This window comes from Sinohyriopsis cumingii, chromosome 13 (genome assembly GCF_028554795.1).
Source record: "Sinohyriopsis cumingii isolate HCF-2022 chromosome 13, ASM2855479v2, whole genome shotgun sequence".
NCBI classification, from domain to species: Eukaryota; Metazoa; Mollusca; class Bivalvia; order Unionida; family Unionidae; genus Sinohyriopsis; species Sinohyriopsis cumingii.
In genome coordinates this window covers 11986540-12003103 of record NC_142973.1, presented here as the reverse complement: position 1 = coordinate 12003103, position 16564 = coordinate 11986540, and the positions used below count along the sequence as shown (strand labels likewise).

At 34.1% G+C, this 16564-nt stretch overlaps 1 protein-coding gene across 1 annotated transcript in view; it reads right to left on the bottom strand.

Annotated features, from left to right (window-relative positions):
• Nucleotides 1-16564, bottom strand: part of LOC149784947 (vesicle-associated membrane protein 4-like) — a 40326-nt gene that overhangs the window by 22570 nt on the left and 1192 nt on the right. The window contains exon 2 of the mRNA XM_089978594.1: nucleotides 13982-14139. Coding sequence (XP_089834720.1) covers nucleotides 13982-14139 — 158 coding nt within the window. The remainder of the gene's footprint in view (nucleotides 1-13981; nucleotides 14140-16564) is intronic.

Genomic DNA, 16564 nt, shown 5'->3' with positions numbered 1-16564 from the left:
TACCTGGTTACTATGGCTGATACCTGGTTACTATAGCTGAGGCCTGGTTACTATGGCTGATGCCTGGTTACTCTAGCTTATGCCTGGTTACTATGGCTGATACATTGGTTACTAAAGCTGATACATGCTTACTATGGCTGATACCTGATCACTATGGCTGATGCCTGGTTACTATGGTTGATACTTGATTACTATGGCTGATGCCTGGTTACTAAAGCTGATACATGCTTACTATGGCTGATACCTGATCACTATGGCTGATGCCTGGTTACTATGGTTGATACTTGATTGCTATGGCTGATGCCTGGTTACTCTAGCTTATGCCTGGTTACTATGGCTGATACATTGGTTACTAAAGCTGATACATGCTTACTATGGCTGATACCTGATCACTATGGCTGATGCCTGGTTACTATGGCTGATACTTGATTACAATGGCTAATACCTGGTTACTAAAGCTGATACATGCTTACTATGGTTGATACCTGATCACTATGGCTGATACCTGGTTACTATGGCTGATACCTGATCACTATGGATGACACCTGATTACTATGGCTGATACGTGGTTACTATAGCTGATTCCTGGTTACTTTCGCTGATGCCTGGTTACTATGGCTGATACCGGATACTTCCAAATAATACTGACTACTGTCTGAAGGCATGCAACAAATTATTGGAAAAGTATCATTGGATCCATCACATACAGGTAAAAACATTGGTCTGCTTTTGCTCAGAAATGATTATGAATGTTAAGAAAAAAACCCACAGGAACTTAATCTTATAAAAGCACACATTTTTAAAATTAGTTTTTATTGTGAGATGGTATTTTTAATGGGTAAAGAAATGACGAGACAAGGTCAGAAAGTTGACACCTTTGTCGGTAGAATGATAAAAATAGATCATTCTCACTTATATATTTTGCTCATACCTGGTCATAAATTAAATTTGTGCATTTCACCATTATGGCTCAAACCGGTCATTTATCACCTTTATATAGCTTTATTGGAAACTGAAATGGAGCGACGAATGTAGCACATTTGCAACAAAAGTGGAAAAGGAGATGGGCACTAGTACAGGAAATAAGTGCCTTGATGGGAACTGTATGACAGGAAGTAAGTGCCTTGATGGGAACTGTTAAAGTAAGTAAATGCCTTGATAGGAACTGTACAACTGGAAGTAAGTGCCTTGATGGGAACTTTACCACAGGAAGTAAGTGACTTAATGGGAACTTTACTGCTGGAAGTAAGTGCCTTTATGGGAACTGTACTACAGGAAGTAAATGCCTTGATGGGAAATGTACTACAAGAAATAAGTGTCTTGATGGGAACTCTATGACAGGCTGTAAGTGGCATGTCAGCACTGAATGGTACATGCTGTTGTCATAAGAAAATGAGAATGAAATAACTATGAAAGTTTGTGCATAAACTTACTTTTTCAAAATTAGTTTAATGGTACCTCTGGCTGTTATATACTGCAATACAAAATCTTAATTTGTTATACTTTTCATGTGCAATGCAAAACTTCAATACACATTCATTCACTAAATCAGAAGATATGGCTTTTTCATTCTCAGCATAATCTCTATGGAAACAGCTGACCCACTTTATGTAAACAGCAAGATAGCCACATACAAGTTTGTGTTGTCAGTAAATGAAGTATTTATTTCCATTAATTATGGCTGACTAACTCAGACACCGATTTTTGTTTTCAGTATAAAGTTTAGTTAATGTTTATGTTTAGCACTAACCTGTGTGTCAGAATCTTGCTAGAATCACCACAAAAAGGACTGTCTTAAAATATTACCAGAATCACCATAAAAAGAACTGTTTTGAAATCGTACAGGAATCACCACAAAAAGGACTGTCTTAAAATCTTGCCAGAATCACTACACAAAGGACTGCTTCAAAATCTTGCAGGAATCACCACAAAAAGGACTGTCTTAAAATCGTGTCAGAATCACCACACAAAGGACTGTCTCAAAATCTTGCAGGATTCACCACAAAAAGGACTGTCTCAAAATCTTGCCAGAATCACCATGAAAAGAACAATGTCAAAATCTTGTCAGAACCACTACAAAAAGAACTGTCAAAGTCTTTTCAGAATTTGCAGATAAAGGTCATGTGAAACTCTTGTCAGAATTACCACAAAAAGGTCATGTGAAACTTGTGTCAGAATTACCACAAGAAGGTCATGTGAAACTCTTGCCAGAACTACCACAAAAAGGTCATGTGAAACTCTTACCACAAAAAGACAGTGTCAAAAACATTTTAGAATCTCCACAAAAAAGACTGTCAAAATCACCACAAAAGGACTGTTAACATCATCAGAAATGATGTGAAAAGGACTGTCCAAATCATGCCAGAATCACCACAAAATGGAGTCAAAATCTTGCCAGAATCATCATAAAATAACCATGTGAGCCACTTGCCAGAATTGTCATAAAAAGGACAATGCATGTCTTTCTTAATCATTTGTTATGTATATCTATATTACGTGAATTATTTTCATAAATATAGTTTGTAAGGGTCATTAGTTAATAATGTCTGAAATACTAATTTTCTTATGGATCATAAGTTTGCACTTTAAAGAAGAGGTCATTCATGTATTAAGTGTGCAGTTTCATTCATAAAGTTTTAAGGCTGAATTGTAGTCTAATTCACGTAAGCATCATGCAATGTGAATGGAGGTCATACGGTTTTTGAAAGGCCAAATTCTCAATCAGTTAGTGTAACCCATGTGACCCTGTTTACATTTGAGATTATTGATATGTCACACTATATTGTGTTTTAGTAATCTATATAGGAAAATGTTTACTGGAAAATTATGTATTCCTAGTGTTAACACCACTCTTGGAAGATATTCAATTATATTTAATTGACGGGATTCATTTATTTAATTAAATCATTCTTTGGATTTACAAAGTGCTCAAACCATTCAGGCTGTCTGGAATTATAGCTATTACAGAATTAAAGTGAACTGGTTTGAAGACATTCTGGGATTATATCAGAGTGATTCACATACTACTATTGGTACTACCAGTACATTAGGGAATGTCATTTGGAATACCAGTGGAACTCATCTGAATTACTCAATACATTTGGATAGAACTATTTAGGACTGTTTAGGATTTCATTCACCATACTGTAAGTTATTTTTATTTTTACTTTTTCACTTTTGTATTTTAGGGAAATAAATAAAAAATTTCATTTGACAAAACTCATTGGTTTTTGCTCTTCTTTTGCTACTTATTTTAACAGATTAACCCCTGGAGGTTTTTGTCATTTTCATCTGAAATTCGAGTAGGAAACACATTTTGAAAGCTATTTCTGAATACATCCTAAAACACCAACTACCAGGTGATCTTCCAATAACATACTGACTAGTTGTGTTAGAAACATCATTTTTTATTGGCTATTTGGCTTGTGCATGAGCAGAAAAGTAAATGTTGGAGTTCTTTTCTTCTTTCTTAACGGACCCATCATTTTTCGTATTGAGACCCCTCTTTATTCCAAAAGCCCATCATATCCTGCTTTTTGCAAAGGTTTATCTGTCTGTTTGCAGTTCATTCTGGTCTGCCTTAGATCTGAGACCATGAAGCGATATACTAAACAGCCCCAACTGTAGAACAGAAATTAACAGCGAAAGTTTCATATAATTTTGGTTACTGTCAAAACTGAATTTACTGCTGAAATTAACAATAATGCTGGAAAAGTGTCTTGCTCCAAGACTGAACTCTCTGTCTCTCTCATGGCCCAGTGTCTGGGTGGATTGGAAGACCTGGAATAGTCAGCAACTTTGGGGAGGGGGCATTTACCACCAGTCAGACCTGGTTTGAATTGATGTGCATCTGTAGTTATCTGTCTTCTGTAATTCTGAATATAGTCTCCCTCCCTCCCCCTCTGTCTCTCTTAAATATGAGGGGTCAATAAAGTTAATCTTTAGTTGACGTTTAGCTGAAAATAAATGATATTTTTTTTAATTTGTTATTTTTATGGTATTGAGACTGCAAGCACCAACTAATTTTTGTAGTATAATTTTATAGTCAGTGAAAGAGGAGAGAGACAGATGCAAATGCAAAAAGAGAAGGAAGAATGGGAATATCAATTTAGAATAAGAGAATTAGAGCTGGCAAGAGAAATAAAACATTCCCACTTTACATACAAATTCAAATTTTCATGTTACTAAGAATTTTAGGTTAGTGCGCCCTTTTATAGAAAAAGAAAAGACAAATATTTTCCACATTTTGAAAAATTGCTGAAAATTTGAAATGGCCGAGGGAGCATTGTACTCTATTATTACAGGGTGCACTACTTGGCAAAGCCAGAGACACCTGTGCATCCTTGTCAGTACAGCAGAGTGCTGACTATGACCTGGTTAAGGAATGCATCCTAAATAGTTATAAGTTAGTCCCTGAGGGTTACCAGCAAAAATTCAGGAACTATAAAAAAGAAGCTGGACAAACTCATGTTGAATTTTCAAGAGAAAAAGAGCAGTTATTTGACAGATAGTGCTTAGCCAAGAAAGTTGATCAAGATTATGAAAATCTCAGACAACCCATATTACTTGAAGAGTTCAAGAAATGAGTCCATAATGACATTAAGACTTATCTTGAAGAGCATAAGGTCGAAACCTTGGAAAATGCTGCTCGTTCTGCTGATGAGTACTCCTTAGCTCATAAAGCTTTTTGTAAGTAAGTCTTCCACTCAGCAGTCTTCTGGTAGAAAAGTATTTCAGCCTAATAGAGGCCCTTCTAAATTTCAATCTGGCACAACTTTTAGAATTCAAGTTTCTGATAAGAATGATCAGAAATCCTTATCTCTTCCTATGTTTACCTATTGTAAGAAGAAAGGACACATTATTTCTGATTGCTACAAATTGAAAAATAAGCAACAGAATCAAGACAGACCTATTCCAAATGCTCTTATTTCTAAGAGGTTATGGTCACGGTCATATATTGAAAGAAATACATTTGTTCGGTCTAATACACCCTAGTCTGATTTTATTATGCACAATTATGAACCATTCATATCAAATGGTTCTATATCACTCATGAGTGATTTGGCCAATCCCATCCCTATTAAAATTGCAAGGGACACAGGAGCTTCTCAGAGTCTTTTATTATCAGGTACTTTGCCTTTTTCTGAGAAGTCTTCTTCTAATGAGAGGGTTCTTATTCATGGAGTAGAGTGCAGCTTTGTTAATGTTCCTCTCCATTGTGTAAATTTGTCATCAGACTTAGTCTCAGGACCCTTGACAGTCAGAACAGTGTTTTCTTTACCCATTGAGGGCATTCCTTTATTACTAGGCAACGACCTAGCTGGAGATAAGGTTGTGGTTAATCCACTTGTAACTGACATTGTTTGGATCAGAAAGTCAATGCAATTGAAAAAGAATTCCCTGATTTATACCCAGCTTGTGCAGTTACTAGAGCTATGGCAAAGAAAGTTCTTGAGAATGATCTTGATCAGGAAAGTATTCCTTTAGCAGACACATGTATTGGTCAGGCTTTTGATGAGGTCACTTTCAGTCCTTGTTTGGATCAATAAAAGGATATTGGTCACAGTGATCCTCTTTTAACTAATCATTCTCTTTATTCTAATCAGGGTGACAAATGACAATCACTTGTTGTCGAACAGAAATAAGATCCTGTGATCTCCTGTTTGTTTCAAAGAGCCATTAGTGAAACTGAAGCTACTGAAGTACCTGTCTGTTATTTCATTAAAAATGGAATTCTTATGAGAAAATGGAGACCTCCTGAGGTACCTGCTGGTGACGAGTGGTCAGTGAACTACCAAATTCTAGTTCCAGAAACTTACAGACAGGAAATACTTAGTCTGGCCCATGAAACTCCTTTGGCTGGTCGTTTAGGGATTAATAAGACTCCCAAATTTGTCCAATCTGATTAAGGGTCAAATTTTAGGTCTGGAATTTTCCAGCCAGTTATGCTTGAATTAGGCATTCAGCAATTCAAATCTTCTGCCTATCACCCTGAGAGCCAAGGGGCTCTAGAAAGATTTCATCAAACTTTAAAAAATATGACTCAGTCATATTGTTTTGATACAGGCAAAGACTGGGATGAAGGCATTCATTTACTTTTGTTTGCTGTTGGGGAATCAGTTCAAGAATCTTTAGGATTCAGTTCCTTTGAAGTAGTTTTTGGACATAATGTGCATGGACCACTGAATTTATTAAAATAGAAACTTCTTTCTAATGAAGATAACGAAATTAATCTTCTCGATTATGTTTCCAATTTTAAATATAAGTTGTCAAAGGCTTGTGAGGTTGCAAGAGCAAATCTGCACTCTACTCAGTCAAAAGCGAAATTAAGGCATGATAAAAATGCAAGGGAAAGGAGTTTTCAACCTGGTGATAAAGTTCTGGCTCTCTTGCTCATGCCACAAAATCCACTTTAGGCCAAGTATTATGGTCCTTACACAGTTGAAAAGAAAGTAAATGATCTAAATTATATCATAAATACTCCTGGGAGGCGAAATCAAAAACAACTTTGCCACATAAATAAGTTAACAGAGTATGCCAAGAGAGATAGTCAGATTAATCATGCAATTAATTTAGTTGTACCTGTCCTGCTCAGTGAGGATTTAAGCAATTGGACTCTGTTGATTTTGGAGTGACAAATCTTCAGAATTCAGAAATTATGAATGATTTGGACCAGAAACTTTCACATTTGCAACAACAAGAAAGGAATGAACTTAAACAGTTATTATTTGAATTTGAGCACTTATTTCCAAATGTTCATACAAGAACAAACAAAATCTTCCATGACACTGAAATCGTAAATTCCAAACCTGTGAAAGAACACCTATACAGGATGAACCCTCTCAAACAGGAATACTTGTGAGAAAAAAAAAAATCAGTATTTGCTGGAGAATGATTTCTTAGAACCAAGTAAAAGTGACTGGAGTTCACCATGTATGTTTTTTCAAAACCAGATAAAACTTTCCACATGTGCACTGATTATAGAAAGGTGAACAGTGTGACTAAAACAGATTCATTTCCATTACCTAGAATTGAGGACTGCATTGATAAAATTGGAAATGCAAAGTATGTCACCAAATTTGACCTTCTGCAAGTATTTTGGCAAATTCCATTGACGGAAAGAGCAAAGGAATTTTCAGCATTCGTGACTCCAGATGGACTTTATCAATATAAAGTGATGCCATTTGGGATGAAGGGTTTGCCAGGCACTTTTCAATGTTTAATGAACATGATTATGTCTGGTCTAGAAAATTGTGATGCTTACATCAATGATGTCATCATCTACAACAACACCTGGAAAGAACATTTAGCGACAATTTGGAAATTCTTTGACAGACTCACTGATGCAAGTTTGATTTGACAAAGAGTGAAACTGAAAGTATTGAGCATCTCTTTTATGACTGCAGTATTACTTCACAGTTTTGGTACCGTTTTATTGAAGTTTTTGCACCTTTTTGCCCAAATATTGTACATCTGTCCAAAAAAGAAACATTTTTAGGAAGTGAACAACTGGACAGTTTGGGTAATTTTCTGCTTATTTTGGCAAAATATTATATTTATACTTGCAGATTCAATATGAAAAATCCTTCTATTTTTGCTTTTAAGCAAATAGTTGCAATGCATAAGAACATTGAAAATTATACTGCCAAGGTAAATAAAAAAGAGGACCAATTTCTTCAAAAATGGACCTCAACAATGAACATTTAACTTGTCTCTGACTTGAGGGTAAACAGGAACAAAATACTGTAATATCACAAAAGCCATGTCACCTAGATTTTGTGCCATATGCATGTGTATATGCGCGTGTGTGTGTGTGTGTTTTTCTTTTTTACTTTCTCTGTAGATTATATTTATTATCCCTAGATTATCTGATAACCAGAAATGTTTGATTGTAAGGTGATCCTGGGATGGTTCCCCGACCCAGTGGTCAACCTATTACGGGGTTAATAAAAAAAAAAAAAAAAAAAAAAAAAAGAAAAAAAAAAAAAAAAAAAAAAGAAAAAAAAAAAAAAAGTTTGATTTGACAATCAATTTATCCAAAAGTGAGTTTTGCCATGCTTGTGTAACATTTCTAGGACATATTGTGGGACATGAACAAGTTAACCTACAGATGCTAAGGTCAAGGCTATCTTTTAATTCCCTGTGCCTGTCGGTAAAAAGCAACTGATGCGATTTTTGGATATGGCTGGATACTATCAGAAATTTTGTTCCAATTTTTCCATAATCACTGAACCCCTGACAAATTTATTGAGCAAGAAAACCAAGTTTCATTGGACTGAAAAATGACAGGAGGCTTTTGATAAGTTAAAGGCCATACTTAAGAGTGCACCAGTTCTTACAGCTCCAAATTTCAGTAAGGCATTTAAACTGTCTGTTGATGCAAGTGATGTTGGGATTGGAGCAGTATTAATAATAATAATAATAATAATAATAATAATAATAATAATAATAATAATGCATTTATAGAGGGTGACTCATTAGTCAAGGACTATTCTCCCTTGAGGCCCTCTTAAGGAGAGTACAACAATGCACATTATATGAAGATAGCAATAATTACTGTTTATTTTAACATGCTTAGTATTAAAATACTAAATTCTATTATCTATCAGAAACACATACATGCTCATGATATCTGTTCTTAAATACTCTAATATTTACAGTAGATTTTACATGTAGTGGAAGCTTGTTCCACAGAACTGTAACAGAGTATTGGAAGCTCTTGTTAAATTGCTCTATTCTTGGTTTTGGTGCTAGAAGGTTTCCATGTGATACTGATCTCAACTGGTATTGTGTTGAAAAAGACCTGAATAAGTCCTGAAGATACTCTGGTGCAGTTTCATGTAAACATTTATATAAAAGAACTGGCTTGTGAAAATCTATCCTGTCATATATTGTGAACCATTTGAGTTCTGTAAATAATGCTTTTGAGGGATGATCAACAGATGCATCTAAAATTATGCATGCTGCTCGTTTCTGAAGTTTATAAATCCTGTCAAGCTCAAATTTAGCACAGTTTCTCCATACATTTGAACAACAATCCATTATTGGAAGAATATATGACTTGTAGAATAGATTGCGAGTTTCCATAGGTAAATATTTCTTGATTCCGCTGAGTAGGGCAATTTTGGATGACAGTCTTTTACTAAGCTTATCAGTATGGTCAATCCATAATAAATTACCATCTACGGACACACCTACAAGCTTTTCATGTTTGACATTTTCTAATGGATGATTATTTATTGTAAGAGATAGTTCTGGGTTCCCTGACTTGTGTAGCTTTTGTGATGTCCCCAGAATCATACAGTTTGTAAAAATATCTGCATTTGGGGATTCATTATTTAATGATAGATCATTGATATAGATAAGGAAGAGGAGAGGGCCTAAAACTGAGCTTTGAGAGATCCCTGAATGAATAGTGGGAGTTTGAGAGCTAATATTGCCCATGCTTACTTGTTGAGACCTTTGGTTTAGGTATGATCTAAATCAGTTTAAAGAAAGATTGTCAAACTTGTAACAGTTCAATTTTTGCAGCAGAATTTCATGACCAACAAGATCAAAGGCTTTCTTAAGTCAAGGAAAACAATCACAGTCATATGTCCATTACCTATTTCCTTCAGCCAAAAATAAATTAATTTGGTTAGTTCTGTTTGGCAGGAGTGGTACTTTCTAAATCCTGATTGTGCTTTATGAAATAGAGAGCATGTTTCCAAAAATTTATAGACCTGAATGGCTACATACTTTTCAAATAATTGTGACAATACAGGTAGAATTGATATTGGTCTGTTATTCCTTGGATCCTCCTTTTCTCCTTTCTTAAAGATAGGTGTAACCATTGCACATTTCAATGTTTCTGGAAAATTACCACTCATTATACTTAAGGTTATGATATGTGTTAGTGACTTTGTTATTACTGGTGCAGCAATTTTAAGAATTCGTGGATTAATACCATCCAATCCAGAGGATTTATTAATATTTACCTTAATTAGCATATCAAAACATCAGCTTCACTAACATTAGCTATTGAAAAATAATTATCAGGGATTTTAACTCTTATAAATAATAGAAGAGCATCAAGTTCAATTGGGATGTTAGTCTGGTTCTGAATACTGTTAATGGAGAGCTTATGAAGAAATTGTTGAACATTTCCACAATGTCTTGTACAGATGTTGCTATATCATTTTGCTTAAGTCTAGGGGGAAAAACAACTGTTTTTGGGTGGGTTCAGCTCTTTTACATGCTTCCACAATGTCTTGGCACTCTTACTTTCATCAAAAGCCTGTTTATAGTAGTTCTCTTTTGCCGTATCTATCAAGTGCTTAGTTTTATTCCTCCACTTTCTATAGGTTTTCATGTTTTTTTCTTGTGGAAATTATCTCTTAGGTGGCTAGCCTCATTGATCTCAGGTGTAATCCACTTGTGTGTAATTTGGTGTTTAACCCTTTTTGTTTTAATTGGGGCATGCTTGTCTAAGGCTGCATTGAACATCCAATACCATTTGTCTAAGGCAGTGTTGACATCAGCTATATTGTAGACTGATTAGAAGGGTTTGCAAACTAAATCATTTAAAAACAATTCCTCATCAAACTGTTTAAAGTCTCTGTATTGTACATTTCAATGTATTTACCATTTTTAGATGATTTCGGAACATGTCTAGTTATACAGCCTGGGTAGTGGTCACTCAGTACATACACTGGCACATTAATTTCACTTATATTTTCAGGTTTATTAGTACAGATTTGCTACTCAAATCTATCAATCCAATTGGCTGTGGAACCAGGTGGTCTGTAAACTGAACATAAGAGTATTGGCTTTGATTGGGCAAGGGATACTTCAATCCAGATACTCCCTACCCCAATCGACTCTAGATCAACATGTCTGTTATAGCTAATGTTCCACAGATCCTATCTACATACAGAAAAATACACCCCCCCCCATGGATTCCCTATCTTTTCTTTCAAAGCTGAACCCCTGTATTTGGAGAGTCAAATCGTCAGTATCATCAGAAAGAAAGGTTTCACATAGACCTAGAATATTGACTGATCTAGTTTTCTGTATTATTAACTTAATCTCATTCAGTTTTGGGGAGGATGTGTTGAATATTTAGGTTCATTACTTGCAGACCTCTTTTAAGGAGGCCAAAGACAAGACAATTTTGAACAGAGTATTGATTTTATGACAAGGTAGTATGCAATGAATTGATTTTAGACTTGAGAGATTTCTTTTTATCACCTTGATTATTTACATAAACACATGAAGAAGATGACATACAAGATCCATCTGTTGTACCATGACGACATAAAGTGGATACACGAGAATGTTCAATGTGAGACTGATTTACATAGCTACAAGAAGATATTGATATATTAAACACTAGAGGAGCCTCAGAGGGAGAAGTAACTTGAATAGTATCACATAGTTGTTTACATGTTAACAAGTTGCACTTTGTACACAAATCAGAGAGTGCCTGAAACCTGTTTATAGAATTATAATTATTACTTTGAAAAGTATATACATATTCTAAAGCATTTTGTTGCTGGATATGTTTCATAGGCCTGTACATCATTGCATTCTACCAATTAATATGTGCACAACTTTTGCCTATGTCCTAGTTCATTACAAACAAGGCAACGAATCTGTTTTCCATGCAGACATTGCTGTGTTACATGACAGTGCTCTTCACAATACAAGCAATTTTCTGACTCATGCCTAACCCTTTTATACGTCTTATGTACTAGTCTATATTCCTAAGGAGCATGGCAGTACCTCTGTTGGACAAGTGGATTTGGTCTCTCTGGTATAATTTTTGGTTCACTCAATTGTCTTTGAAGAAGGTCCTGTATTGATAGCAGATGCACTATCACAGAAACTGTCAAAGTTTTGCATGCCTTTGGGAAAATATTTATGAAATGTATGTTTAACTTAATTATCTTGATAACTGTTTTGTTTGCACTGGGTTGAAATTGTCCAATATTGCAAAAATCATCCTACTGAATAATTTATAAATATTGATTCAAGAAGATGAAAATGGTATTGATCATCCAGTATGCTATTATTCTAAGAAATTAATTAAGCACCAGAGAAATTATTCTACAATCGAGGAGGAATGTTTGGCTTTGATATTGGCATTACAACACCTTGAAGTTTACATTAGTTCAGCTCCTTCTCCGATTATCGTGTTTAGTCATCACAACCCCCTTACTTTCATTGGCAAGATGAAGAACAAAAATCAGAGATTGTTAAGGTTGAATTTGTTGCTACAGGAATACAATATTGAAATCAGGCACATCAAGGGAAAAGACAACTTAACAGCAGATGTACTTTCCCATGTATAGAAATATATTATTTCATGTATACTTTGTATCATTCATAAGATTTCTTCTTATGTTATTTTTTTTTATAGAAACCACATGTATAATTGACCTATGGTAAAAAGAAGGCTTTATTATATAAATTTTTCTTTTTCTTTAATGGGGTGGGGGGAGTATTATATATATTTAATTTAATTGTTTGCTTGTTAGATTTAATTTTTTTTATTCCACTGAGTGTTACTGTAATGTTACATTGTTTACTGGATTTGACATTGTATTGAAACATTGTAACTAGTTGATGATCTTGTTCCAAAATAAGTGACAGTTTTGGTAAACAACCTTAAAAAAAAATAATTAATTATCTTTCTTAGAGTAAGAAACATTAAGTTGAGTCAAGGTCATACCTGGACTACGTGATATAAAGCATGTGTCAATTGGTAAACAAACTTCTATATTTTCCCAAAAGGATGAACTCTTGACCTCCATCTGGGAATCTGTTTTGCATTTTAGTTAGTCTTATAACTGCTGCTATCATAAAGGACTGCCAGTCATGCTTTAACATCTGACATGTTAAGTTGTATTATGTTGTGACCAGTTTGGGCTGAATTTTATTTTCTTCAACTTACTGAATTCAAGTGATTATTTTCTCTGTTGTCTTTTCTGTTACTTATTTTAATAGCATTGACTCATAACACATGCTTGTAAAAGGAACCATGTTAAACCATAGACATGCTTTTGAAAAGACCGAAGTTTTACTATGAGAATTTAATCACACATTTTTGTTAATACAGTACTGTAAATACAGTTTATTTTGGAGGGGTATATGTGCATGCATTGTGATAACATGAGTAATGATTTACATTTCTTCAGCAGTCATAAGCAGTTTTATATTGCTGGTCTATTTCTGTCACAATATAATTTTTTTATCTAATGTTTTGCGGAAATAATTTTTAGTTTTTGCAATGCTAAGGTGGCACCAACATATATGTACTACTTACTATACATGTTCATTTCATGCTGACTAATGCATGCAAACAGAAAACAATCCAGAGAAACATCACACCCAACAACAGCAGAACAATGATGATCTGTAATGCAGAATTCTCCCAGCAATGTCCCATGGACCCGAGTCACAGAAACTGTCGAAGTTTTGAATGCCTTTGGGAAAATATTTATGAAATGTATGTTTAACTTAATTATCTTGATAACTGTGCTGTTTGCACTGGGTTGAAATAGTCCGACATTGCAAAAATCATCCTACTGAATAATTTATAAATTTGAAAAAGGGGACTCGGATCTACATTTAATGACCTTAAAGGTAATGGGGGGCTCAGGACTACATTTAATGACCTCAAAGGTAATGGGGGACTCAGGACTACATTTAATGACCTCAAAGGTAATGGGGGACTCAGGACTACATTTAATGACCTCAAAGGTAATGGGGGACTCAGGACTACATTTAATGACCCCAAAGGTAATAGGGAACTCGGGACTACATTTAATGACCTCAAAGGTAAGGGCAGAACATCAACCAGAAAGTGCTAATGCTTTTGATTAGGAGACAACATTCATGATCTCAAGCCATATAGTAAAAAAGAAGAGAGAAAAAGATTTGGTTAAAATTGTCATTTGCAATCATCACGTTCATTAAGAAATGGTTTCATTGCATTTACCTGATCTGTCATGCAGATTTGAAATCTTGTCTCCCCTTTCCACAATTTTTTCAACATTGTCCTTGAGTAAGCTAGTCACCTCATCCACTTGATCATTAAGCCTTGCCAGTTGATCACGACTTTGTAGTCTGCCCTGGCCTTTGCTCCCTCTCTCAGCCCTGAAAATTATAGATCCATAACAGCTACAATGATTGTAATGATTATAATTAAAGTGGTATTCTCAATAATCATTTTCATATCTTTAAGCTGATGATCATTATTCAGATATTTTTAACACGTTGGATATTATCACAGCTTCCATCTGTTGTTCATTACAACAATATAAATATACATTCTTTGCAATACTTAAATATAGGTTTACAAAAGATGAATACATTAATAAAGCTTGGATTGTACTTGACATATATTTGGGGAGCTGAAACTAAATTTCTTAAACTCTTAAAATGTTTGACATTATGCAAACTTGGGAAATCTTTCATAGCTTTTTAAATGTATATTTGCGACCACATGTCTGGCGCAATGTACATCCATGTCCATGAGTATGGATTGTTAAGAAATTAGAAATAACACAATCACATTCTGAAAACTGAGAGCCAAGAACTAATGTAAGAAGTAGGGCCACTCATTATGTGTAGCTCTAAACCACCAAAAAACAATCTTGATTATGAAGTTGCTATGGGCATGACTTCAAATCTGATATTAATGGGCAACTGATATTAACAGGCAACTCTGGACATAAGGATTTATGCAGTCACCCTATAAATCATTGAAATGCACAACTGTTTACCAAAGACCTTCAGAGCATGAATGTGTGTGTGTGTGTGATTTGGATTTTTAACGTAGCTTTAAAACTTTTTCAGTCATATCACTACAATGTTTGCAGTGTGGCAGCTTATAGTGATGTCTAGCAATTGTGCATTATGTTGCAGAATAGGTCATCATTATGCTGCATTAATGGGTCATCATTTACACATCAGTTTTCGACATACTGTATTTACTCTCTTATAAGCTAGTCCAACTGCAAAGTTCTTCATTACAGATGATTTCAGTCAAATTTGGTCCAAATCTGTAAAGCAGTTTTTTTGAGAAGTTTTTAAAGTGTTTATATTTTTAATAACAGTGGCCATCTTTCAAAACAGATTTTCATCTTTAGTACAAACTTGAAATCCATTTAGGCAATAATAATAATAATAATAATAATAATAATAATGACTATTTAAAGAAGGTGGCATAATTAGCTTAAGAGCTGATCTATCTTGAGGTCCTCGTACACAGGAATATGTATAAATATGTATGAATATATACAAATATGTATAAATATGTACAAATATGTATAAATATTTACAAATATGTATTAATATGCATAAAGATGTATAAATATGTATGAATATGTACAAATATGTATGAATATGTACAAATATGTATAAATATGTATATGTATGAATATGTATAAATATGTACAAATATGTATATGTATAAATATGTATGAATATGTACAAATATGTATAAATATGTATATGTATGAATATGTATAAATATGTACAAATATGTATATGTATAAATATGTATGAATATGTATAAATATGTATGAATATGTATAAATATAGATGCACATATGTATACACATATTGAGAAACATACATATTAAACAATATATTCATTTTCTTTGCTTCCCCATGACATGGACACCCATTCTCACTTATGAAACCATTCAACATGCAATAAGCAACAGATGGATACATAATACATACAATCATGCCCAAAGGCAAATATACAAATATAGCAGTTTTCATTCTCAATACTTCATTATTCATCTACACCTTGATTAAAATATACCCATATATCTTTACTCACTCTCACTCTCTTCGATGCTATCAATCATATTCTACTGAGTGCTTCTTGATGGTTACATAATACATAAAATGATGCCAAAATACATTCATTCTCATTGAAATGTACATACTTCATTAATCATCTACACCTAGATCAATAGATATCCTTATTCATCTACACCTAGATCAATAGATACCCTTATTCATCTACACCTAGATCAATATATACCCTTATTCATCTACACCTAGATCAATATATACCCTTATTCATTTATCTTTGCTCTCCCTCACTCTCCTGGATGTTCTCAATCGAATAATTCATCTAGTGATGTATCTAATTTAGTACTAATGGTCAATTATAAAAATGTAAGGAAATTTGAAAGTTCTTCATGTCAAGTGGTTTTTGAGTAAAAGTTTTTCTTATTTTCAAATGGTGGCCTTATTTAATGATGTGTCAACATCATTTGTACAAATGTGAAAGGGGCTTTAATGATATCTGTCTGACTAAGCATTTTTCACTGGTTTTGCAGAAGTCATTTAAAAGGTTGTTGTATTTTTTATAACTGCATCAATTATTTGAACAAATTTGTAAAACCTTTATGCAATGCTGCTTTCTGTCACCATTGGGCAAATTCTGTTCAGCCAATTTTAAGAACAAAGTTATGTAATGGGTTTTCTATTTATAATAATGGAAAACTTATGTGGCAACTGAACAAATCGGAAAGGCCTTGAAGCAAGAAATCTCTCTGTA